At 36.6% G+C, this 27,411-nt stretch overlaps 2 protein-coding genes across 11 annotated transcripts in view; one reads left to right on the forward strand and one right to left on the reverse strand.

Moving 5' to 3' along the window:
* Positions 1-27,411, reverse strand: part of LOC126765259 (uncharacterized) — a 255,305-nt gene that overhangs the window by 18,293 nt on the left and 209,601 nt on the right. For all 8 annotated transcript variants that reach the window (XM_050482958.1, XM_050482961.1, XM_050482957.1 and 5 more), the window contains one exon: positions 15,146-15,298. In XM_050482958.1, coding sequence (XP_050338915.1) covers positions 15,146-15,298 — 153 coding nt within the window. The remainder of the gene's footprint in view (positions 1-15,145; positions 15,299-27,411) is intronic.
* On the forward strand, positions 1,465-4,758 carry LOC126765261 (uncharacterized). 3 transcript variants are annotated; one of them, XM_050482963.1, is made up of 6 exons: positions 1,499-1,715; positions 3,639-3,699; positions 3,765-3,830; positions 3,959-4,155; positions 4,222-4,381; positions 4,434-4,758. In XM_050482963.1, the coding sequence occupies exons 2-6, from the start codon at positions 3,642-3,644 to the stop codon at positions 4,607-4,609; spliced, it is 657 nt and encodes a 218-aa protein (XP_050338920.1). In that variant the 5' UTR covers positions 1,499-1,715; positions 3,639-3,641; the 3' UTR covers positions 4,610-4,758. The 3 variants fall into 3 exon arrangements, 1 of the variants encoding a protein (XP_050338920.1); XR_007668322.1 differs by lacking the exon at positions 4,434-4,758 and having other exon boundaries at positions 1,465-1,715; positions 1,769-3,699; XR_007668321.1 differs by lacking the exons at positions 1,499-1,715; positions 4,434-4,758 and having other exon boundaries at positions 1,722-3,699.

Below are 27,411 nucleotides of genomic sequence, written 5' to 3' on the forward strand. Positions count from 1 at the left end.
ATGCTACTGCAACAGAACACCAATTTAACTCACCACACCTCTACACCAACCCAACCAACAAAAGGAGTGGACAACGGGGAGGCTGACATAATTCGTTTCCACAATTCGCCACGCACTCATCGCTGATACACATTCGCTTTTTACGCACGTACTGAGAACACACGTCCCGCTACAGTTTTTGAACATCGACAGCGATCTATCTACATCGACAACATTTGTTACTTCAATAATCGAAATATTTAACTTTAAGAAAAGGAATATTTTGTAAAAGGTCAAATACTTCTTTAATAAATTATTTGTGCCACATACACTTTAGTGCAGCGGTCTTTTTATTCCGAATTACCAATTTAATAATTTTATGATTATGTATCTATTTGTTACAAATTTAAATATGGTCCTTCGAGCCATAGTGAAAGGCACTATGGATTAGTGAAACAAGTAAAAACAGACGAGAAAAATTAAAACAAAACAAAGGAATTGTGAGCTGAACAAAACTCCAAAAAAAAAAAAACCGAAAAAATTAAAAAAAAAAATAAAAACCTAGTGTAGTGACCCAAACAAAATAAAGTGCTGTAACAAAAACGAAAAAAAAACAGAACAAAAACATGTATACTTACATATGTATATAAAGAACATATGTATGTATGTAGTATATATCAGTGAGGTGACAAAAAATGTGAACATAGTGGAAAGAAACTAAAAACAACACATAAACCGGCCGTGAAACCTCCAAACTAAAAATATATACATACATATCAACAATAAACATATATACGAGCGCGAAATGTAACTACAAATCATAAATCGCTCGCGAAATGTAAAAACACCTAAATAATAAAACATACACTAAATTGGATCAAACGGGCGCGAACAATTAAAACAAACAACAGCATAAGGAGGTAGCCAGCTGGAACACAGAACGGGGAACAAAACGCAGAAAGCAGAAAGCAGGCTCTTATACTTTATCAAGTAATAAGCAGGATTGCTTAAAATTTGTAAGCGAAGGCAAACAATAATATCATTACAAAAATAGTAACATATAAAAAAAAATTAAGACACGCATACATACATATTCGCATATTTACCCAAAGGAAATATATTTCTCCGATACACATATTTTTAATATATGGTCATACTATATACATATGTACATGTTCATATCAGCAACATAAACAAAGTATATAACAAACATAAACCTAACTTCTTACAAATCAACAAACAACATACAAAGTGCATGCGGGAGAATACCTGCACATTCTTTATTTAGCCTTCACACTCTCTTCTCAGAGCGAAAATACGGCATAGAATCTGCCTGTAATTTTATACCCTATACTGGGTACCATATGCTAAATTATTAAAATTTTAAATTTTAATTAATTTTCCAAAAAAGGGTTATCTTAATTTTCCGTAAAAAACTAAATGGTCCCAGCAAACACTGTCTCTAACGTTAGAGAAAAAGCTAGATTTTACATTAGAACTCTAATATAGTTTTCTAATGTTTCTCGAATCGAATTCAAGCTTAGAGAACAACATTAGAATTTGATTATAGAATGATTAGAGAAACACTCGAAATGCACTATCGATATAAATGATAGTTTTCGAATACAATAAGTGTCTGCTGAGTCGCTCATTCCTAGTGTCAAACAAAAATAATACGTGCGAAAAGAAAGTGCTTTAAATTTTTTTAGACGGTTATTATTATTACAAAATTACGGGTAAATATAATTTTTAAATGTATAAAAAAAAGTTAAAGAGAAAAAGCGAGCAGATTGTGGACATGCTGTTTGATTATCGTGAGTTAAGGAATGAAACCCACGATGCACTTGAGTCAGATGCAGATTCGCCGCCAGCTCTTAAAGAATTGCGAAGTGACAATATCGAATGTGATTCAAGCGGCAGTGAATCCGAAAAGGAGTTTAGTGAATCAAATGATGACATAGATGGTGCTTCTGATGGTGAAAATTCAAGTTTGCCACAGGACTTAACCGAATGGACAATTAAACATAATATTACGACTTCTGCGACGGACGACTTATTGAAAATTTTAGCAAAGTTTGTTTCAGGACTTCCGTTATGCTCTAGAACTTTAAGAAATACACCAAAAGAAATACCTAAAGTAACAATGGGTTCGGGAGAATATGTACATTACGGCGTTGAAAGAGCTTTGACCGATTTTTTAAATCAGAATGACTTCAATGATATCCGGTTGGACTTAAACTTTAATATTGATGGGCTTCCACTGGCAAAAAGTTCTAACCTTCAGGTGTGGCCAATTCTAATTAATGTAAACGGGTGGGACGATGTGAAGGTTATTGGAGTGTATTGTGGGAATAGCAAGTCAGCAAGCGCAAACGACTTTCTTACAAAATTTGTAGATGAACTACTTATTTTAATGGAAAATAGAATATTTTTTAACGAAAAACATTACTCTGTAAATTGTCGAGGTTTTATATGTGACGCACCTGCGCGAGCGTTTATCCTTGGTATCAAAGGTCATTGTGGATATTCGTGTTGTCCTAAATGCATACAGAAAGGCCAGTCTAAAAATCACAAAATAATTTTTGTTAAAGAAAATAGTTTTCCTCGAACTGATACCGATTTTCGTGCTCGTGTTGATAGAGCCCATCATGTAATTTTAGAACCGATGGTAATTGAAAAGCTTCCAATAGATATTGTTAAATCGTTTGCTTTGGATTACATGCATGTAGTCTGTCTAGGAGTTACAAAGACTTTATTGTTGGCCTGGATAAAAAAACGTAAAAAACCTTATTCACTTAAACAGAAACAAATTCAAGCATTAGATTCAAGAATAATGTTTATTTGCAATCAGGTGCCGCGAGAGTTTGCTAGGCACCCACGTTCTTTGAAAGATGTTGAGCGGTTTAAAGCCACAGAGTTTAAAAGCTTTCTTCTCTATACTGGAATATTTTTTACTAAAAGAAATTTTAGATCCAGTAAAATATAACAATTTTTTGCTTCTTTCACTAAGCATTAGGATTCTTTTAAGTCAAAATAATTATATTAAATACAATAGATGTGCTAGTCAAATGCTGGAAAAATTCGTAGAACTTGTGCCTCAGTATTACGATGATGATTTCCTTACATTCAATTTTCATTGCTTAACACATCTCGCAAGTGATACCGTAGCATAACCATGTCGTCTCACAAGTATACAATCGTTTAGTTGAGGACAGTTTTAGGTCAAACAATGCTATGAATCCATCGACTGAAATTAAAAAAGGAAAATTTAGAAATGATTCATTAATATTTGTACAAACTTCAAAGTTTTACTTTTCGCCGAAAGAACCTGATAACTTTTACAGCGTTAAGGGCAAAATATTTAAATTAGTAGCTATAAATAAGGCCACAAAGCTACTTGGAAAGGAAGTTCTGAATTTACAGGATTATTTTGAAACACCTCATCAGGAATTCTCAATATCAAGTCATGTGAAGTCCTAAAAATTTCGTCTTCCGTCTATCATCACAACTTAGATGAAATATCAGAAAAAATTATAAAATTTAGTAACTACGAGTCTAACATCAACTTGTTCATTCCTTTCCTTCATTAATTTTTTTTTTGATATTTAAATATTTGTAAGCATTAAGAACATATAAACGTACATAAATTATTCGGACAGAAAATGGATTTTAACCACATCATAGAAGAAGCATCAGAAAATAGTCCTGTAACTAAAAAAGGTAAAAAATTAAATTTTAATTAAATAGTTAAAGGGAAATATCTTAAGTATTTTGTTATTTTTCAGATATTGATTTGCTTGAGAAAAGGATATTGGACCGTATAAAACAGTCGGAAAATAAAATACTGAAAGGTAAGAAAATGGCTATGCGACTTTTGTAGCTGCATATATTGGCGTTTTACCATTCAGTCTTATGTAACAACTTATGAAACGTCAAAAATATGTTTTTTAATGTTATTCGATACGTTTTTGTATTACAGAAATAGACCACAATCAAAGATCCATAAAGAGGGCCCTGACACGAATTTTGCAAGAAACAAAAGAAACAAAGCAGACTACAAAGACAAACCACAAATCACGAAGTGAGCTGCTCCTGAAAGTTCCATTTGATAACTTGGAACAATTTCAAAATTTTGAAAAAGATATACAGGAGCATTCCAGCAAATTTAATGAACTGGTGATATTTTTATTAACCAACACACTATCTAAATTTTAAACTTGAACTCAATGCATATCTTTCCAGAAGGAGGAATTTTTCACAGTATCTGGCCACACAGCTGAAAAGTTCGTAAAAAATGCTTGGCGCCAAATTTTTATCGATGGTGTTGCGCAGAATTTGTGTTGGAAGGGTACGAAGGATAAAATGGCTGTGAGACCGTTAAGTGTAACAGCTGCCTTAAAAAGTATAGTTCTTCACATTTCCGAAATTTTACAAAACTAATTATTTTGTTTTAGGTACATTTTCGTCTAGATTCCCTCATGCGACAGATATAGATTTTGAGCGCACCTCTATAGTCTTCTTCCAGCATGCTAAGGGACGCTACATGAAGAAAAAGGCATACGACTCCAAAAAAAACAAAAACGTAAAAATTAAATTTAACTTAAAAGAACATAATGTGATCTCATTTTAATTTTTTTATGAATATTTTTGTGTTTGAATTTGAATTTATAATTTTAATTATTTCACTAGAATTTAATTTAAAGACTTTTGCGTTGGACGTTTTACACACAACTATATTAATATTAATGCAATGAAAAAAGAAGCAATATGAAATAAAACCGTTTTAATTAAAAAAAAAATAATAATTTTTTAATAAACGAAATCCAATAATAGCTCCAAAACAATAAAAAATCAACATTAGAATCCAATTAGAATTCAACCTTAGAATACGATTAGATAACTAATATTTTTCTCGATATCGAGAACTAAGTCCCCTTTTTGTAGAGCATGCTATAGTTCTCGACAGTTTTTCTTATAGTTTTCTAACGTTCTACCTTAGAGAAATATATTACAGTTCGACTCGTTCTCTAATCATTCTCTAACTTAAATGTTAGCTGGGGTAAGACAAAGTAAAATTGACTTTTACAAAATACATTTATTAGAACGTATGCAAAACTAAAAATCAGATTAACGAAATATACATCAAATTATAAATTTGAACAACATACATTCCAACATACGTACATACACACATGTGCATTTAAACATACACATCTTTTTAAAGTCCATATTAGCATCTCTTCTGCAATACCACTTGTTCTTTGTCAAACAAAAACAAGCAGGATTGCAAGAAAAACAAAAAACAAAACATTACAGCATATTCTTTGCCCACATGCATTAGCACTAATAAGTCGTGCATACTTATGAACAAAGCATATTGATCTCTTCGTCGAGCTCTCAATTGCACAAAAACAAGTACATACAAGCCAATTATTAGGGTGTGCCTATATACCTATATAGAAAATACTTAAAAATAATATTGTGGTTTGAAAACAAATCATATAAAATAAAAACAAATTTAAATAGCAAGTAAACAAGTAACGGCATTAATAAAACAAATAATCCGTCTTTTACGAAAAATATATATGTACTTAAAAAAGTATTCAGTTCACACTGAGAAACCTTTACTTCATTTTAAAAAACATTTCTACATACAACTAAAGTAATGAACAATAACAAAAATCGTAGTACACCTGGAGCTACACGCTCAAAACAGGTTGCTAGATTTATTTCAGAAAGTGACAGTTTAACAAGATACTGCACTAGATTTGCCTCATCACCGATTCACGAAAACTCGGAATCGTTATTAGAAATTAAAAGTCAAAATCTTAAAAATTTTTGGACTCGCCTCCAAGCGGCTCATGACGCCATTGTAGATTCTGACGATTCAGATCTACCACAAAATTTTAAATTATCTGCTACCGCAATATACGAAAACTGCTTAGACCAGTACGAAGAAACAAACGCTATGATCTCCGATCAACTAAAGCTCATTAAAGCCATTGCACCTACTCTCCACAGTAGAGTAGAGCAGCCACAAACAGACAGTCAAAAGGCAAGTTCAGGAATCCACCTCGAGTTGCCCGCATGTGACACAGAAACCTTTTACGGAGGTTATGAAGAATGGCCGTCCTTCCGGGACATATTCACGGCCGTGTACATAAACCATCCTCAACTATCACATGCGCAAAAATTGTATCACCTTAGATACAAAACCAAAGGTCAGGCAGGCATAATAGTAAAACAGTTCGCTCTTAATGACGACAATTTCAATTTGGCTTGGGAAGCTCTAAAAGTGAGATATGAAAATGAAAGAATACTGGTCGATAAACAAGTAACGACACTAATGAACTTGCCAAAAGTTAAGAAAGGAACAAGTGTAGAATTCATGAAACTAGAATCCACTGTTTCAAATTGTTTGTCGATTCTATCGACACTAAAAATTCCCACAGACAGCTGGGGCCCAATTCTGGTAAACATTTGCACTGCCGCATTACCAGAAAAGTCGTTACTTCTATGGGAGCAATCGCTCTCATCACGAAAAAAGTGCCCACCGTGGCAACAAATGAAAGATTTTCTCACCACCCAATATTAAATTGCGGAAAGGTTAGAAGAAAAAATAATCAAAAGTAAGAACACTAAATACGACCAAAATGGAAGCTTAAATAGACCCCAAGCTAGAAGCAACAAAAATTTAAATAAAAGCTTTTACAAAACACAAACGTTCACATCAGAACAAAGAAAACATACGTCATGCGAACTATGCACAAGAGGGCATAAACTGATATCTTGCGAGAAGTTTAAAAAATTAAACATTAACGAAAGGAACAACTTTGTCAGATCAAAAAGACTCTGTACAAACTGCTTGTCCCACTCACACAATCTTAATATTTGCAAAAGCAAATTTAACTGCTTATATTGTCACAAATGACACAATTCAATGCTTCATTACAGCAGATATCCCATCTCCCCCAAAGAAGCGCTTATTCACAAAAAAGATCCACGGGTTTAATTGCAAAAGCAAATCCCGAAACCCAAAATTCAAAAAATTGCCAAGAGACACCATGTTGCTCAAAGGCACAAAAAACTCAAACGCTGCACAGCCAAACACAAAGTGGACTAGTTACCACCACACCAACTGAAGTTGTGAAAAAATCAAATAAATGCCTTAATTCACAATTAAGGAAATCTCAATATATAGGGAAACTTCCCCAAATATTAAACAAAACTAAAGAAGATCAGTATTGTGAGGACTTTTCTATAGCCACAACTACTCGATCAAATAATGGTCGGTACGTCGTACGACAGCCACTAGAGCCACAATTATGCAATACCCCACATAAAGGTAGAAAAAGCAAAGTCAGATTCCATCTGACAACCTCATATAAAAACACAAATATATATTCGTAACCTTTCGACCCCGCAGGATGGCTTTCGCCAATAATGGAAAAAACAAAAAAAATTCTGGACAAATCCTAGAGCGGTGGCGCACTAATACTTGTCAAATTAGTGCATACGCACTAATATATACAAAAATTTCCAAAAAGTCGCAAAATATACACTTTTCATACATATATTTTCAAAAATAAATAAAATCTCAAAAGAAAGTTAAGGGATCACCATACTCCCAATGCGATACAGTGACGAACCTACTCTTACAAAAGGCAAAGGTCGTTCTTATCGCATCTATCTAAGCGCTACTCATATGGGTGGGTTATGGAAATCAGCTCTAAGAAGCATCAACTTAAGTATGAAGAACTTTCTACTCTATGAATCGAAGCCGTTCTCCATTCACGGCCATTCTCTCGCAAGATCGCTCTAATTTCATAGTCCTAAATCTAGGGCTAAGGAGTACCCATTCTGGCCACATCTGAGCCAGACGTGGAGTTACTATCCTTTATGAGCCGATAACACAGAAAAGGCAAATAATAAATAATCCACTTAATAAAACGATAAAAGGAAAAATCGCAAATACAAAAGGTTGTCAGAAAAATCAAATAAACCCGCATAATAAAGTTGCATCTCTTAAGCACCTACCCGTATATTAAAATGCACATTCAAATACATGTGATATGTTTCAAACCAAAATCCGTTCTCTGCACACACGGATAAATATGAATCCGTCAAGACATACTTCTGCTGTCAGAACGTATTCCGCGCTTCGGCTACTCCACCAGTAGTACGTCGAAATACATACTTATACGTATAATACTAGGCAAAATATTCGCCTAGGGGGCCCAGGATGTTTAAATGAGTTAAGCATCCACCCTCTCTACCTGGTAAAACTAGCGCATCCTAATAAAACAGCACAATTCACCACAGGATGCTACTGCAACAGAACACCAATTTAACTCATCACACCTCTACACCAACCCAACCAACAAAAGGAGTGGACAACGGGGAGGCTGACATAATTCGTTACCACAATTCGCCACGCACTCATCGCTGATACACATTCGCTTTTTACGCACGTACTGAGAACACACGTCCCGCTACAGTTTTTGAACATCGACAGCGATATATCTACATCGACAACATTTGTTACTTCAATAATCGAAATATTTAACTTTAAGAAAAGGAATATTTTGTAAAAGGTCAAATACTTCTTTAATAAATTATTTGTGCCATATACACTTTAGTGCAGCGGTCTTTTTATTCCGAATGTGCGTGATTACCAATTTAATAATTTTATGATTATGTATCTATTTGTTACAAATTTAAATACTTTGGAACGCACCTTGTACTTTTAAGTATCAATTTATTTCCCATATTTATTTGGTACTCTTCCAATACCATCCAATTCATTTGAAGGACAACGACACTTGCGACGCGCCCGTAAGCTGAATAAATATTCACGGTTCCACCGCTTCCAAGATTGCTCGAACATTTTCTGTAATTATTGAGAATATAAAATACGAGCGGTCGACCAATGAGGAAGCCGCCAGGTGTGAGTACGTAACTACCACTGGGATCATCATGAAGAGGAACGAGTGGACTGGAATTCAAACAAGCCTCAATCCTAACAAGTAGTGTACTCAGTTGGTTGAAGCGTAAGATTTGGCGACCAATTGTGCGGTAGAGATGTTTTTTTGCTGAACGCACAGTTGCTTCCCAACGATCTACATGATGGGGTGCGGCTGGAGTGATGAATTTCAATTGCATGCTGGAAGATGCAATATGCTGAGTTGCACATATATTTCTCCAATTTTGAAGGTCTTGATATAGAATTCGACTAGCACCTATAGATTGCATTCCGTTGTCGCTGTAAATAATCGAACATATTCCACGGCGGCTTATGAAGCGATCAAACATATCGATAAATGCCTGAGTTGTCAATTTTCCGCAAGTTTGATATGTACGGAGTTTGTAACTATACAAATGCAAATCGCCCCGTAAGCTTTGTTCATTGTTGTGGCTCACTTTCCTCCATGACGAACGTTGAATGGTCCGCAATTTTTGAAGCGATGACATCTGTTGCTGCTGAGGTGCTCGGAAGTGTCAACGGCATATGGCGCAGTGATGAAGATATGACTACAATACGACGTGCATGCATAATCCAAAATCGCATGAGTAAGTACTGCAGCATCTCCGGTATCCCATCATGGAGACAGCACTTGTAAGCATCACTTACGAGAAGTTTTGCCAATGGATATTGGCAAGAATGATTGGATGTTTTTTCTCATACGGTAATTCCGAATTTGTTAACCGACCACGCAGTAAGCCTTCTTCGTCCAAAATTGGGTTCAGTGGGAGCAGTTTAAGTGACGAATCGATGCTGGAACAGGTTCTGACGAATATGCGTGATCAGTGCCCATACCTTCTCTTCAGCAGTAATAAATGGCATGATACGACGTATTCGAGCAGTTACATATATTCAGTAAGGCACTCAAACGGTTAAACCTTGCTACCAAAGGTATTCATTGGGCTCGAAAGTATGCATTTGTTGGGTCACTCGATGAAGTGTAAGCCGTATCTTCCAACTGCAAGGCGCGACGTATTTTGTTCATAGTTGTAACCAATAGCTGAGATGCAGAAAGTTCGAGGGGGGGATAGTCATTTCCTTCAACTGAGCAACTCATGTTTTTCCAACAATCAAAGATGTGTGGGATCCTCCGTTAGCTCTCGTGTTTCGTAGGTAAATAACTACTGAATAAGCTTTGGTACGTGCATCGCAAAACCCATGTAGTGTTGACACAGAATGTTCTCTGATCCCCAGCCATCGTGATATTTTGATCCTTTCGAGAGCCTATTGACTGTCCTGGTATTTCATCCAAGTTCTCGAAGATTAGGTTGTAGGGGCAAATCCCATTTCAGTTTGGCTAACCATAGGATAGGGTTCCAATGTAGGCCCAATACCGTTGTGCTGGAATCGCTAAAATTTGTCGCCGTTGCTGACGCCTTAGAGCAACTGATTCCTTCCAGGGTATGAACGCAGTTGGAGTTCCATTTATCTAACTAAAACTTACCTTGTTGAAGATTGGCATCAACGTCCCGTGCATGGTTGATGACCAGTTCTGTCGTGTAGACACTTTCTAAATAATCATCAACATAAAGGCTTTGAAGGATGCTGTACCGTGCTGCGGCTGCCCGGCTAACGTCAGCGATCACTTTCTAATTATGATATGCACAGTGTCTCAATAAAAGAACTGCTTGCCATACCGTACGTCACTGTCTTTAGTTGATAGGTACACAAGTGTTCATTAGGGCACTTCCTTCGAAGGATCTGTTGCCATTTTCGATGCCTGGAATTCACTTGCGAAAATATCTTCACATTCGTCCACTTCCGACTTGATGTTATCAGAAGGGTCCTCTATTTCCCAAAATTTTCTTAGAAGTTTATCGGTGGTAAAATCATCGAAAACGTCAATAAGTGATGAAAAAATATTGATTTCGACTCGTTTAATGGTTTTGGACTAAGCCCTACCCATCTCAGACGAGTGTGCAATTCACATGGTTCGTTATGAGAACTGATAACAACGTCGTTTAGTACGAGGGCAGGCCAAATATCTGCGCCAATCAGTAGTTCTACGTGACCGGGTATACCGAATGCCGGATTAGCCAAACGAAGATCCTTTAAATGATGACTGGTCCTGATGTTTTTAATAGTAGAAGGAGTCATAAACGTAACTGAATCAATGATGTACGCATCAAAACTGATCTGGAACTTTTCGTCCCCATGAGATTGATTACTAACTGTGACGGCACCTTTGGTACAAGTTGAAAGGCTTTGATCAATACCCTCGACTTGAAACACGCAAGGACTTCTAGGAAGTTTTAAAACAGTTACTAATGATTCGCAAACGAAGCTCACCTGGGAACCAATATTGCAAAGTGCGCTACATTCCTTTAACTAACCCTTACAGTCAGGACGAAGCACGTTTGCCGTTGATAAGAAAATAGTAGGGTCGCTCTGTAAGAGAAATGGCGACGTGCAGTCATTGGTCATTGTTGTCGAGACAGAACCTTTGGCGCCACTATTGGCGCTGAAGCCGACCCTCCAGGAGTAAATTTGGCGGAAGTACCTTCAATGTTCCTCTTCTACATTGTGTTTCTATTGGCAGTTCAGACATAAACCAGATGGATAGTCGCGATTACGATGGCCGGCCTTGAGGTAATTGAAACATAATGATGCCCGTTTCACCAAATCCCAGCGTTCTTTAAGTTGAAGGTTACGAAACTTTTGACATTTCGTAATGCGATGAAACTCATTACAAGATGGGCAATTCGTTATACTATCAGTTGCTACCAACGGAGTAAGAATTTTGACGGAGTTCACATTCAGATGCGCCTTCACGACACAACTTGAAGCGCGTTCGATTGAAATATGAGGAGTAATTGACGACGATATTGGCAGGTTATCTGCATGCCATTCCACGAACATTATCACGTATTCCATTTTCGGGATGTCATTGAATTTTAAGCTCATTCCCACTCGGTTGGGGTGACATACGGAAGTTTAGGTAATAGCAGTAGTACGGCTATAGCATCTCATTGTTTTACTGGCACATTCCTCATATCAAGCGCTTTGAAGGAATTTCGTACACTATCCACAAAATTAAGTAGCTTAGCTGGAGATTCTGATAGGTGGATTGGTAAGTCTAGAAGATCCTGAACATGGTGCTCCAAAAGAGTACGGGGATTGTCGTAACGTTGTTTCAGGTCATCCAAGATTTCTTCAAACCCACCATACAAGCCACCGTTGTAAATTTTCCCTTTCACATATTGTCGCAATTTTCCCAGTTTGTAGGTGGGCTGCAAGTCACTTCTGTTGTGAACAAGCGTTTCAAACATATCTTAAATACTAAACAATTAACGCAAATTAAACCCGAATAACGTACATATATATTTGTGCTGTAATTAAACTACGATTTAACTATTTTAAGTATCAATTTATTTCCCTTATTTATTTGGTACTCTCCGAGTACCACCCAATTCATTTGAAGGACAACTAAGAACAATCTTATGCTGAACTCAAGCTTATATAGAAAAATAGTATGTAAGCGAACAGGCGAAAGTAATAATGTTGTTATTGCATACGGGACAATGGTCTGACCAAAGAAAAAGGAATCTTATGATGTGCCAAGCTAAACGCATCGTCTGATAATGGTGTTTCTAGTTGTTTTTGTATACTGCACAATGGTCTGACACAAACAACGGTAGAAATGTCGAAACGAAAATGCACAGGGTGGTACAACTTTCGCATAATGATAAAGTAGATCCGAATTTCGAATATAATACATTTTCGAATCGAGTTACAGAATAGGCCCCCTGATCAGAGTGATCCCAGATACGGCAGCGTTTACCTGGATAATGGTGATGCCAAATTGCATAACATAAATCATTTAAATTAAGTGAACTTATTATTAATCGTTAACAATGAGTATGAAACATTTACGGGTATTTTCTGCTAATGCGAACATTCATAAACAAATCATGTATAAGCTGGGGTCGAATCGTTACATCCGTACACGGATCGGCAAACATACGAAAGAAAATTACGTGATACGTCAATCGTATGCAGTGATTGGCATTATGACATATGATAGCAAACGGATCGTAATGTATTTTCAATTCACAATAGTTTTTAAATTCCACATTGCTTTGGATCATATTTTTAGGTCACAATAAATGTGGAACGGTCAAAACTTTTGCAAAATTTTCAATAAACTAATTAAATATCCAACTTTGTTTTTTTTTTATTTGAGCTCAAGTGAAAGTGATGGGTATAAAAAAATAGTGCGGAGATAGCTAGGAGATCGAAGCAATAGCATAGGTATAAAAAAAAACAAATTATGAATCCTCATTAACAAAATTTTCTTTGTAGATTATTGTTGAACAAAGCATTTGAATCTTAAAAAGACGGTGGAGAATTTTAGGATATGGCAAGAGAGAAAGGTATCACCCCACAAAAGTGGAAGATTTACTAACGTTTGTGAGACATTACATAAAATCTGCATAAACTTTGCAATAAGTTACGACCCTTAAAATTGCGATTCTTATCACACACAAGAAATGGGCACCGGGGTAGCGAACCACCTCACCGCAATCGACCAAACGATAAGAGACCAAATAATGTATACTTTAATAAATTTAATTCAAATATGTATGTATATGTCCTTGACCTTGTAAATAATTTTATTTTTAATGTCAACTAAAATACAAAAATTTTGTTCATGTAAATAATTTTTTTTTTTTACATTTTTAATGAGATATTTCATTCATTGGTTTCTTATTTGTGTTCTTTATTACTAAAAATTATAGAAAACATAAAATTTAAAAAAACTTGCTCACATTTCCATAAATTTGTCTATTACGATTGGTAATTTGCGTTCGAATGACGATTCGAACGAACGGATACGTTTATATACTCGTTCACGTTTGTCATCATGCCAGATTACGATAGAAGCGTTACGATCACGTATATAAGCGCTACGATCACGTATGTCATAATACGAAATACAGACTTTTACGTGACGAGTGATAAGTTCACGGATGTAACGATTCGACCCCTGATCGCTAGTGATTCCAAGGTGCTTCTCTATCGCTGATTTGAAGAGAAGCGGTTCGATTCGTGGGAAATGGTACGACGAGAAGTGCCGTGTCGCATTGGAGAGAACAAATACTGCCTATCTCGCAACATTAAAATCGACCACAACACGTGTACCGAGAGTCGAAGAGGAAAGCGAGACGCATTTTCAGACAAAAAATAATAAAGGCCGAAATGCGTAGTAGGACAAGCTCGCCGACAGAGGTAATGGTCGAAAATTCTACGAAAAGATGCGGCGACTAACAGAAGGTTTCAAGGCTGAAGCATAATTTTATAGAATCCCCAGATATGATCTTATGACTGATACCTAGAGCATGGAAAAAGCACTTCTCCAACCTGCTGAATGTCAGTGAGAGCATAACACCAGTAGATGGTGAACCCGATTCCCGAATCGGAGGCCAATGGATTGGCGGCCGAGCTACGGCGAAGAATTGATAAGTCATGCATCAGCTTCTTTGTAGAATGTGGTCGGACGAAAGCGTGGCCGACGATTAAAATGTAATTGCGCTTTGCCTCATCCTTAAAAAAAGAGACCCCACAATCTGTGCTAATTACCGTGGGATAAGCCTGTGTGAAAGATTAAAGACCACCGTCAACAAACTGATTGGACCTGACGAACTTAAACTAAACCATATAAGTCACTCTTTATTCCCGTCATGCCATTTGTTGCAGACGCATGGACAATAATAAAATCTGATGAGGCGAAGATACGAGTTTTCGAGGTAAAGGTTTCGCGGAAGGTTTATGGCCCTTTGCGCATTGGCAACGGTGATGGACGAAAACACTCCAGCTCTGAAAATATTCGACTCAGTACCCGCCGGGGGAAGCAAAGGATGAGGAAGACCTCCACTCCTTGGGAAAGACCAGTTAGAGAAGATCTTGGCATCGCTTGGAATCTCCAATTGGCGCTAAGCAGCAAAAAGGAGGAACAACTGGCACGCTGTTGTAAACTCGGCTATAACCGCGTAAGCGGTGCCTACGCCAATAAAGAGGAAGAAGAAGGACTTATAAAAATGTTAACATCAATTTTCGAAAAGATATAAAACCAGCTAAATATTGCTTAAATGCGTTCAAAAGCCAAAATTTTAAATTTATACGAAAAAGATTATAATTACTTACCAAAGAACTCCAAGATGACTTTGTCCGGTCGAACGGGTAAAATGTTATGTCCATTATTCCCCATACTCCTCTCCAGACAATAACAACTAATGTTCCAATGACTAAAACGGAAAACAGTGTGTCGAGAACGTATAAACCAGGTTGGTGGAAACCCTAAAAATTGAATTATAGTGAAATATATTAATATTTGAAACAAAAATATGCAGGTCTACTTTCATTTATTTATATAGGGTAATACACGCGAAATAAAGTTATATTTATCACCGTGCCATGTTTTGATGTAGGGGATTGCAGTAGTAAGGAACGCTTGTGAGCTAAGCATTTTTTAAAAGTGGGTAGGTCCACACCCTAATTTGTTTAATGTACATATCTTCCAACCCACTAAAGTTTTAATCAACCACACTTCTTAAAACAAATTCCTTTTAGCATTTTTTATGATATACACTCTGAAAATGGCTAAATTAAAACACTAATCACGCATGTACTATATAGTACTCACTGACTAAATGCGCCACAAGCATTAAATTTTTCAACCAAGGAGACAAGGAAAGGAATTATAGGTTCGGGTGAAAAAATTAGGCAAGTGGCGTGGTACCGCCCACCTTTGAGTGAAATTATGTATATATCTCAGTTCCTGCTAGACCAATTACAACCAAATTTTGTTTGTGAGGCTATCCCAACATTTTCAACAATTCGGATTATAACAATATCTTCTTCTCCATCTTTTAAATTCCTTCTTCTTCCTTTCTTTCAATTTATATTATACAAATCAAACATCAATGAAGTGATCAGAATAAAACTTTACACAAATAGTAACCTCAAGCTTCACCGAACTACATATAATATTTCAAGGTTGTATATGGCTGATTTTTTGACCAATCGGTCAATATGTGAGACTAATATTGAAATTCAGGGAGAATATGATTTTAACGACAGCATGCCCTGGTGCTATAAATAGGAAAACTCGGATCATTAATTCCAATAGACCCCATATACCTAGTATAAATACTTTCGAAATGAATTTATGGTATTCCACATCTATATTTTAAGTGAAAAATATAATCCAATACTTATATCAGTGTATTATAACTTTTCCACTATGCCCCCGGCGGGCTTCCAGTTCGGGGACAACAGGTTTGCTGCGCTGGCCCAAGGTCCCCAACCGAAACGTAAAAAATCGTATCAAAAACTGCAAGATGCTTTTCCTGACTTACCGCCAATAAAAAGTGATGATCCAAAGTATATTGTGATTAAATCCGACGAGAATTCTACACCCCTTTCGAAGGTTTCTTGTTTTCGTGTTTACAATGCCTTACTTACCGTGAGCAAAGATATAAACAAAATTAGTGAATTACGCGACGGCAGCCTATTACTGCTAGTGAAAAATAAGCAAGTAGCAGAAAGGTTTATAAAAACGAAATGTCTTTTCAACATTGGCGCTGTTAGCGCTAGCTATCATCAACATCTTAATTGTAACAAAGACACCATTTATGCACCGTTTTTAAACGATGTGCCTGAAAGCGAAATAATAGAAGGACTGAGTTCTTACGAAGTTTATAAGTTCACTCGAAAAGTTGAAGGTGTTATAAAGCCTACTGGTGTTATGCTAATATCATTCAACAGTTATTCCCTTCCAAACAAAATAAACATCGCATGGAGGATGACCTCTGTGCGACCATACGTGCCTAATCCAATGCGCTGCAGGTCATGCCAAAAATTGGGTCATACGCAAAAACATTGTAAGGGTTCCCCAACATGCGAAACTTGCAATTTCCCTTCTCCATACGATAATGACTGCATCCGAGTCATGTGTGCGAATTGTTCTGGCGAGCATCGTTCTTCGGACTATAAGTGTCCAAAGTATATGCAAACCAAAGAAATTTTAAAAATAAAGACACTAGAAAAGTGCAGTATGCACGAAGCCCTTAAAAAGTATAGAGAAAATACTTCCCTCCCTTCCCTCACTGCTAGCTTTGCACATGTGCTTCAACCTACAAAAGAGGTATCCTCTGTATCCACCACACCAACAAAAATTTCAGCCATCAACAATCTCACAAAATCTAAAAATGCTCATAGAATTGCCGACAATGACTTGCCTAGTACATCAAAACAAAACGCAGAGGTCACCTCTGCTCCCAACTCATCAATAAACTCTTTAACTAGAAAAAATCACTCATCAAACGCCAACAACAAACATATTTCCATCAACAAGCCTGCATCGATCAGTTCAGACTACAACAACGTCTCACATTCAGCTAAAAATATCAGCGACAACTGTACCCAACAAGCCTCTTTCTTAAATCCCAAACTTTTCAGTCCAACAACAGCCTCTATCATTTCTAACTTAAACAACTCCTTAAACTCGCTTAATAAATATACTGACTTCAACAACACTACTACCAACACTACCGTGCAGTCTAATCCACCTAATCACGAAAATCTCTTTCCAACAACAAGCAATTCCAACGATAATCAATACTCTACTCAACATACTGAACAAATAGAAATTGACTCTGAATAAATACGCTTAACCTTTACTCTCTTTTGAACTAGTACTCAATTGGTGACACTCAGCTTCAACTGACTGCTCATACGAGTTGATATTCTAGCTCTCTTCTGTTTCCTTTTTTCTTTTTTTCCTACATAGATCTTATGATTCCATTATTGCAATGGAATTTAAACGGCTACACTAATAATTACAATGAGCTTCAATTATTAATACAACATCATTCCCCAGCTATTATACTCTTAAATGAAACTCACATCTCTTTCAACTTGTCGGCTTTTACTCCTAAGCAGTGCATTGGCATGTTTCACAATCTTCCACATATTAGCACAGGTAAAAGAGGTATTGCGATTCTCATAAGAAGAGATATTCCACACAAAATTAATGCCATTCAATCCAACTTGCTGGCTATGTCGATCGAAATTATCTTAGTTAAAAAAATCACCATTATCTGCACCTATATTGCACCAGATGAACATTTTACCAGTACAGACATCCTGCAATTAATCAACCAAGCTTCTACTCCTTTAATTTTCGCTGGTGATTTTAATGCATGGAGTCCACTATGGGGCTCTCCAATAGCCAACAAGAGGGGCAAATGCATTGAAGACGCTTTACTTTCCTCTAACTTAATATGTTTGAATAACGGATCCGCGACATAATTTTCCACTCACTCCACTTTTTCCCATGTAGATCTTACAATGTGCACCGACACACTTGCCACACAGTGCGAATGGAGTATACTCGATCACCTGCACGGAAGCGATCACTTCCCCATTGTACTAAAATTGCACCTAGGTTCAACAACTAAAAACCACAAAATAAATAAGGTATTCAAAACTGATTACGCTGATTGGAAGAAGTTTCAGACACATTGCGAGATAAATGGCAATTCGTTCAGCAGCGAATGTTAGCATTCCTCATACAAAGCCAACAGCAAATTCAAAGAGTGTTCCTTGGTGGAATAAAGAAATCGCTGAATTGCGGGCAAAAAAACAGACAGCTTGGTATGAATACAAACGCGCTCGATCACTAGTCAACTTAATATCTTTCAGGAAAGCCAATGCTCTTTTCCGTCGTTCCGCGAAACAGGCCAAGAGTAAATGTTTTCAGGATTTCACAAGCAAAATAAATCCTTCGTCTAGTCCTAAGTTAATATGGAACGCTTTAAAAAAACTTTCTGGAGTGCCTAGAAATCTAACCATTCAATGCGTAAAGGGGCCAACAGGTTTGGTAACCAATCCATCCGATATTTCCGAGTTATTTGCAAACCACTATTCTGAAACAAGCTCAGATATTTCATTCAGCACACAGTTTCAAACCTCTAAAACAACCACACTGTCCGACACTTCCTATTCTGTCTCCCCTCTTTCTTTTTCTGCTAAACAAATAGAAACCAGCATTTCACTGTCTGAATTCGAGTTCGTTGCATCTACCGTTAAAGGTAAGTCCCCGGGGCAAGATAAAATTTCTTATCCAATTATCAGACATATGCCAAAAAGCCTCAAGCTCCGATTGGTAAAGCTTTATAACAAAATTTTCAATACTGGTGTCTACCCCCAATTTTGGAAAACGTCCTGTGTCATACCAATACTTAAACCACACAAATCCTCCGATGAACTTGCTAACTATAGGCCGATTTTCCTCCTTCCATGTATGGGCAAAGCTCAGCTCAGCGAAACAAGTTCATATCACCGAATCAAGTCGCCTACAAAAAAGGTCAAGGCACATTAGATGCTTTAATCCAACTAGACTACTTCATTACTAACGCTTTGTCCAGCAAAACCACGTGTCCGTACTATCTCTGGACTTTCACAGAGCTTTCGACAAAATTGGAGCCCATATTATTATTCGACAACTAAGAAAATGGAAAATAGGCCAGAATATGATACGTTTTATTACTAACTTTCTCACAAACAGAAAACTCAAAGTCAACGTAAATGGTTTTCTTTCTTCAACACTCCCGCTTTCTAATGGTACGCCGCAAGGCTCACCTCTTTCAGCCTTCCTTTTTATCATTGCTTTCGATGATATTAGTAGGATGATAAAAAAATTACAAAGGAGTTGAGCACCAGATCTATGCTGACGATGTCCTAATCTACACAAAAGTCTCTGACGTTAATTTAGCTCAATCCTTATTTACTAATATACTCGCCAGAATTGAGACTTGGTCACTAGAGTCTGGTGCTTCACTTTCCTTAGACAAAACACATATCCTTCATGTATGTAGGAAGCAAAATTGCAACGGTATTTCACTAACCCACAACCAAACTAACATCGAATGTAAAACACAGCTGAAAATACTAGGATTAATTTTTGACTCTAATTATAATTTTAATGCTCACTGTAAATATGTCAGAAACTCGTTAATGTCACCATTAAATATTGTTAAATATCTCTCGTCTAAGCATTCATTTATTCATCCGAACACACTAGTCAATGTTGTCAGAGCTTTGCTAACTTCAAAAATAGATTATGGGCTCCCCATCTATGGCAATTGCTCCAAAAGCAGTATCAACCTTTTAAATGCACCTTACCATTGCGCAATACGGCGAAGTCTCCGGGCCTTTCCAACCTCGCCAATAAAAACGATAATGGCTGAATCTGGTTTACCAACTATTCAAAATAAAATTATAGATTCTTCGCTTCAAATTCTTGCGAAAACGGCCGAGAACACCAACCCATTACTAAATACAACTATCACGCATGCCACGAAAAAAAGAAAAACTCCAAGAATACAATCGGCTATTTCGAGATGCTTAAGTTTCGCTGCAGAAAATAATATTTTACGTAACGCAACACGCAAATTCACCACTCGACATCCTCCCTGTCTGATCAATGATAAAATACTACAGAATAAGCTTATGTTTTTGTCCAAGCAAAACACACCAAACGAAGTCTTTCAACAAACCTTTGCTGAACTGGAATCTAATTACACAAATAATGGTTGGAAGTTATTGTTTACGGATGGCTCCAAGTCCATCGATTCCACTTCGTTAGCAGTTGTCACTGCCACAGGAGAAATTATTTGCAATTGGCTTCTTCCCTCAACGACCTCTGTATTTACCGCTGACGGATCTGCTATCCTTCATGCAGTTAATTACGCAAAAAAGACTAAAGGAAAGTTCCTCATCTGTACAGACAGCAAATCGTGTATGTCTGCAATAACGTCTCCTTCCAATCGCAATCCCATAATAGAAGTTATCAGAGACGCGGTCATTGGTGCCCGCCAGAAAATCCAAGTAATGTGGATCCCTGGCCATGCTGGTATTACAGGCAACCACTTTGCAGACCTCGCTGCGAAAAATGTAGCCAGGACTCCTGCCTTAACATACTACGTCTCATCCAAGCAAGACATTCTTAACCTTATTAAGCACAAAAGGCATCAAAAAAACGCAAGCGAATGGAAAACATTTAAACATCACTACGCGGTCATAAACCCAGCCAGAAATCGTATAATGTACTCGTCAACAGTTCCAACTAGCGCAATGAAGACATATACTCGATTAAGGATTGGACACACTATCATAACACACGCCCACTTACTATCGGGTAAAAGCCCATCCATTTGCCCCCTTTGCGATGACACCGCTACTATCAAACACTTACTCACACTCTGTCCGATGCTTCACCCAACAGCCCACAACTCTGGCAACATTGATCTCATAAAACTACTAAGTGAACCTTCAGAAAAAAACGTGATGATTGTATATAGATTCTTAAAAACCAACGATTTGTTAAAATATATTTAAGCAACTTACATCTTTACTAACCCTTAGCAATTAGAATTTTTCACCTAGTTATAATTACAAGACGGCTGAAGGCCTCGTAGCCAGTGCTGCGTTTATGTATTTATATAATAAAACTCTTTTGTTATATAATGAAAAAAGTAAAAAAAAAAAAATTTTATAAAAACTCAATTTATTCAAGTACTTCATGGAAAACTACATTCGTAGTGGTTTTATTTTAGCCGTAAGTCTTAACTTTGATATCTTGAGAAGATCGTACTCGACTCAATGCGACATACAGCTGGCCATGCGAAAACAATCCTCCTTCAGGAAAACACCAACTCTTGCTAGAGTCTGCCCTTGAGATTTGTTTATTGTTATTGCGAATGGTACAATTATTGGAAATTGGCGACGCTTTAAAATAAAAGGAAGTGTTGATTCGCTGGGCTGTAAATTTATACGGGACAATAAAATTTGTTTCCCTTGTGATTCACCGGTTAAAATTTCGATGTTAGTGCTTTTACTATCAAGCGAGTCCCATTGACCAACCCTTCATATGTCTTAAGATTGCGGATTAACATCACAACTGTTCCAACCTTAAGCCTTAACTCATGAGGCGCTACTCCACTGAAATTAAGGGAGTTTAGAAATTCTGTAGGGAATCCGACATGCTCTTGAGGATCTTCAGAAACGACAGTATCCACGCTATAATATACCCTTTCTTCACCGGGCAACATATTTACTATTCCGCTATTTATTATCGTACAGTGATCTTTTTTGAACACAAAATTCCCCGATCCTTCAAATGGTTTTGACTAATAACGTCAGACTGAGGCTGAAATACCCAATCCACTAAATTTTCATTTAGCAAAATTATCTCATCTGTTATATTGATTTTCGACTCTGGAGAGAGCTCTCGACCTTCTCCAACACGCAAAAGAAAACTGTTGTAAAAGGATTCTTTAAAACGCATATTCGTTGAGAGTTTGAGACACCTAAAAAATTTCCAAAGTGAGCACCGTTTCAAACAATTACCAACTATAGCGGCGCGTGAGCTATTGGGCACCACAGGAAGAACTTGCCTGAAATCACCACCTAATAAAATAACCTTTCCACCAAAAGGTATTTCATTTTGGTGAATATCACGTAATAATCGATCTACGCAAAAGTAGCATGCTAATTCGGCGAGCATTGCGATTTTCTTCTCTGGCCCTCTGTTCCTCTTCGCGTTCAACCTGCGCCATATGCTTATACTCATTTGCCAAGGGGTTAATATTTGAAAGCAAATACCTATCGTAGTTTGAATTATGTTGTGCCCTTATATCAGTTGCTTGATCCGTGTCAAGAATAAACAGCTGGGCGTAGGAGGATTCTGAAGGATGATCTGCATGCAATGGACCTACCCTATGATATATTGATCCATGTATTCGGAAGCAATATGGTCCGCGCCCTGTAGGCTCCGCAATTTTCGCTTCGAATGATGCAAAAGCAAACGAACTATTTAGCTGCCGAATATTATCCAAATAGTGTCCCCGCCAAGAGCTCAAATCATTTTCTAACACAGCTTTCAAAAACTCAGGTACACGTAATTCTTGAAGTTTAACTTTTCCGCCATGACAACATGTCGTAAAGCCATTTCTTACCTAGTAACAATTTCAACCAAATATTAAGACAATAAATATGTATATACATATATTACAAATATAAAACAATGAAAAGTACAGGTACCTTTTCACTTCCGAAATGTTTTGCTTTACAGTGTAAACATATATTAGTCAAACCCCCATGCGAACTATACTCCGGAAGAACTACGGAGTTTAGGGCAGCTTTGAAATAACTTACCATAGATCCTGCATGACTACGGCTCTAATAAAACAGGTCAATTCATATACATACATACATTAACAATTAAAAATTCCTTTTTATCTATAACATTCACCTCTTCTCTTCGACCTGTTAAACTCCTTTTTCGTCTAATTCGCCTTTGGTTTGGCATTTTATTTTTAATAATTAATCTGAATCTGAACTGAAATTCGATGTAGTATGTATGTATTCGCTGGTAATAGCCGCCTTGACTTTTGGAAGAAAACTGAACTGACTCAAAGCTTACCTAACGCAATAACACTTCTAATCAAAATAACGCCGACAACAATATTTCTGTTAGATTTTGCACTTGCGTCTTCGCCCATACATACATATGTTTGTAAGTATGTATGTGTGAATATAAAACAAAGTAGAGTGCGCATGTCAAAGCGCAGTGTTCTTTAGTTCGTACATACTACATATTCGTGCAACATAGAAGAGAGCACATGTCAAATCGTAGATAGCGCCTTAGCGCATGCATATGTATGTATGTACCAGTGCACATGCCAAAGCAAACATTTGTAGTTTGTAATATTCGTCATTCTCTTATTGCCATAGATAACTTGATTAGAATCTCTTTTCTTGCTCTCTCGCTGCTTGATCTGTTTTCTGAAGCGCTGAACACATAGAGAGGGACAGACTGCAAACTACATCTGTCAAATATTAAAATACACACGTTATTATGGGCAGTGTTATTTTGACAGCTGCACGACTACACGACTGCAGGGCGACAGTTGTCGTTCTCGCTAACTTCAATATCCTCCTATATTTGCCAACGACAGTAGAATGGAAGATAGAAAGAGGAGGTAGAGGGTGATGCCACTAATATGTAAAATGAAAAATTATTCACAGCTCTAACAAACTTGAAGTTATTTTACAAATAAAAGCATAAAATAGCTATATTATATCATTTGTAATAACAATTGATAATTTAAAGCAAAAATATTGACCTATTTACTTATTTTTTGCATAAAAAATTTCACTTTGAACAAAATATTTAAATTTCATTGAAGTGAAAGGAATTAGTATGGTCACAACGAAATTGTGTACATACAAAATGGACAACTGCGTTGTTTTGTGTACATGCCGGCCATTGTGTTGTTGTTGCTTCTCAAAATGTACATGCAGTAAGATGAACAACGACGTTTTCAGTTCACTGTCGTGCTGCTGCAGTCTGTCGCAGTCATTGTGTTCACCACTTGAGCTGGCAACAAAACACAATCAGTGTGCCGTCAACCAGCAGTTAGTGAAAAAGGCGGGATGCCAGAAAAGCAGCGCTATAATAACTTGACGAAATTAGTGTGAAATGAAACTGTGCAAACATATTTTGGCAAATTAAATGTTTATGTAAATTAATTAATGATTTTGCATTTTAGCATTTACATATATATGTATGTATGCATTTTCAAAGTGTTTAATTTAGTGTTTTGTATAATTTATTAAATACCTAAGTTAATATTTTTCAGCAGTGGCATCATTGGCAAATGTTATAAAAAATGCGAGTTTTGACAGCTCTCTCTCGAACCAAAGAGTCTCGTATCAAGTTATCTATGCTTATTGTCATTTTGCTACCGAGCAGACAACATTGTTGTTGTTAGATTTCGCACTTGCGCCTTCGCGTATGTGGGTATGTGTGTAACGAAAGCAAATGACAGAAACATTTTTAATTATTCATTCTCTTACATACATATATGCTCTTTTCTGTAGAAGCGCTGCTTATATTAGCTTAATGTAAAAATTTAAGAACTTTAAACGCAAATATATCAAAAGTGGTTCAATGAATTTAAAATCTGTAAAATTTGTGCAAAGTTTCAGATCGCACACTTTAATTTGATGTATTATTTGTCTCTGTACGTTTTGTAGATCTCTGGAAATAAGCGCCTTGTCTTAGAATAATATATAGATTACATTTAATAGTTACAAAATTATAAATTATAAATCAACACTATTAACAAATTACAAATGTTACTTCAACGGTTTAATCTTGTTCAGCAGAGCTTTCATGAGAAGAAAAAAAGCATACAACCTGGCTTACAAGCAACGCTGAAACGAATACAGCACAAAACGAAACAAGGAATAAATAGTTAACCTTAGGCTTGAGGACGCCCGCGGTTATTACTATATAGAACTACACATCACACGAGCAACTCTCTTCTCATGCTGACGGCCATCGCGTGCACCAGGGATAAAATTTAATGTCTTTGGCGTAATTAGTTATTGATTTGGTTCGCTTTCAGTAGTTTTTAACACTACCTTTATATGGGGAGTGAGCACGGTTATTTACCGATTTCATTTATTTGCACACTGTTGGTAGGAGTTCTTGCAATATTTGAGCCCGGTAATTTGGTTGTATATTAAACTAATTAGATTTCGCAGTCACGTTCACTTTTTAAAAATTATTACCCACAGGTCCCCTTGCCACAGTTTTATATCTTAATTTAGTGTTTAGTTATGGCATTTTATAAGTTTTCGGCTAATGGCGATTTGTGAGCGTAGCAGTGGTCCGATACGCTACGCTACGAGCTCGTATTCGTGAAATTTGATAGTAATTAGGAATTTCACTGTATTCCTTTTATAAAGCGCACCAGCATCTTTTCGGCAGCTATAAAGAAAATCAAAACACATACTATTTGTAGTTCTGATCACGGGGAAGCAATTAAAAATTGTAGCCCATTGCTCTACTGTTGCTGATATAAAATAGTATAAGGAACTAAAATCTAAAAATGCTCGCTGATGGCTAAAAAACTTGAATACTTTAAGTCGAGCGCGAACTAACCTGCAAACGAAGTCGGCTAGAAGGTCTCTTCTCTTTTTGATTCGATCAAGCCAATTCCATTTCATCACGTTTTTCAGTAAATTTGTAAAGTCGTACGCGATACAAAAAAGTTTTTTGGCTTACCGTTCTATATAATAACTGATAGGGACACGTATCAATGTTGGCAAATACATACAGTACCTGTCCAATAAATTACGAACGAACAAAAAAATTATGCGGAGTTCTAACTTTAATAATTAATAAAAACATAAATATTTGGCGTATAAAAAAAAAATATTTTTTATATGCTATATATGCACATTAAACTTAAATTATCATATTTTTGTATTGAATCATATTCAATATTATTAAATTATATTAAAAATATTAAATTTTTGTTTTCGTTCGTAATTTATTGGAAAAGTGCTGTATTCCAGGTTTGTTTCTTCGAACAGGTTGCATTGTGCATACTGCGCAGTATGCATGACCGAAAACGACCAAAGTAACATGTTGAGTTAATAACACATACATATGTACATCTGATTTAGATATACTACAGTGATCAAATTGATAGGTGCATTTTGTCCATCAGAGCCTTCTTCGATTCAGCTTTTATATCCTCAATTGAGTCAAAACGGTGACCTCGGAGTGGTCATGTGAATTTGCTGAATAGCCAGAAGTTACACGAAAGTAAATCAGACGAATGCGGTGGTTGCGGCACGATACTCGTATTAGTTGAAAATGTGGCGAAATGATCACGAATAACCAATGCAGTATGAGATGGTGCATTACCGTACTTCTTTGTTCAATAAATTCAGACATAGTAAAAATCGAAGAATTCACTTATAGAGCCCCACAAAACGACGTGTATCTCAAATACTAATAATTTTGAAATTTAGCATACATGTCACTAACTGTACTACGAATTTACAGAAAAAAATTTACCGATTCGAAAAACAAGCGAAGTATAAATTAAAATTCACCTTCCAATTTGTACACAGTAGTAAATGCCTCGGACAAGAAGCAAAATGTAGTAATGTAACTTGGTGAATCTATGACCTACAATATAGTACATTAACAAGATACCAAATATTATTGCAATCCATTTACGGTTTCGTCGAATGTATGTTGATTTGCTTCGAAACATTTTTATAGCCATGTTGCTACAGAGTATAATAGTTTTATTCACCCACCAGTTTTTGGTAATACTATGTTCGGACCGACAATGAAAACTTGTTTTCGTGGGAAAAACTGGTTTTCGCCCTCATGCTATCTTCGGACCGACATTGAAAACATTTTGAAAACCCATTTGTTGATTGTGGAATCTAAGTCGTTCGGACCGACAATATGTGTTTTCGATGAATTTTCACTGACAACTATGAATAGGGGGATTCCCTTGCTCTTGCAAGATTGC

This window comes from Bactrocera neohumeralis, unplaced genomic scaffold (genome assembly GCF_024586455.1).
Source record: "Bactrocera neohumeralis isolate Rockhampton unplaced genomic scaffold, APGP_CSIRO_Bneo_wtdbg2-racon-allhic-juicebox.fasta_v2 cluster10, whole genome shotgun sequence".
Taxonomy (NCBI): domain Eukaryota; kingdom Metazoa; phylum Arthropoda; class Insecta; order Diptera; family Tephritidae; genus Bactrocera; species Bactrocera neohumeralis.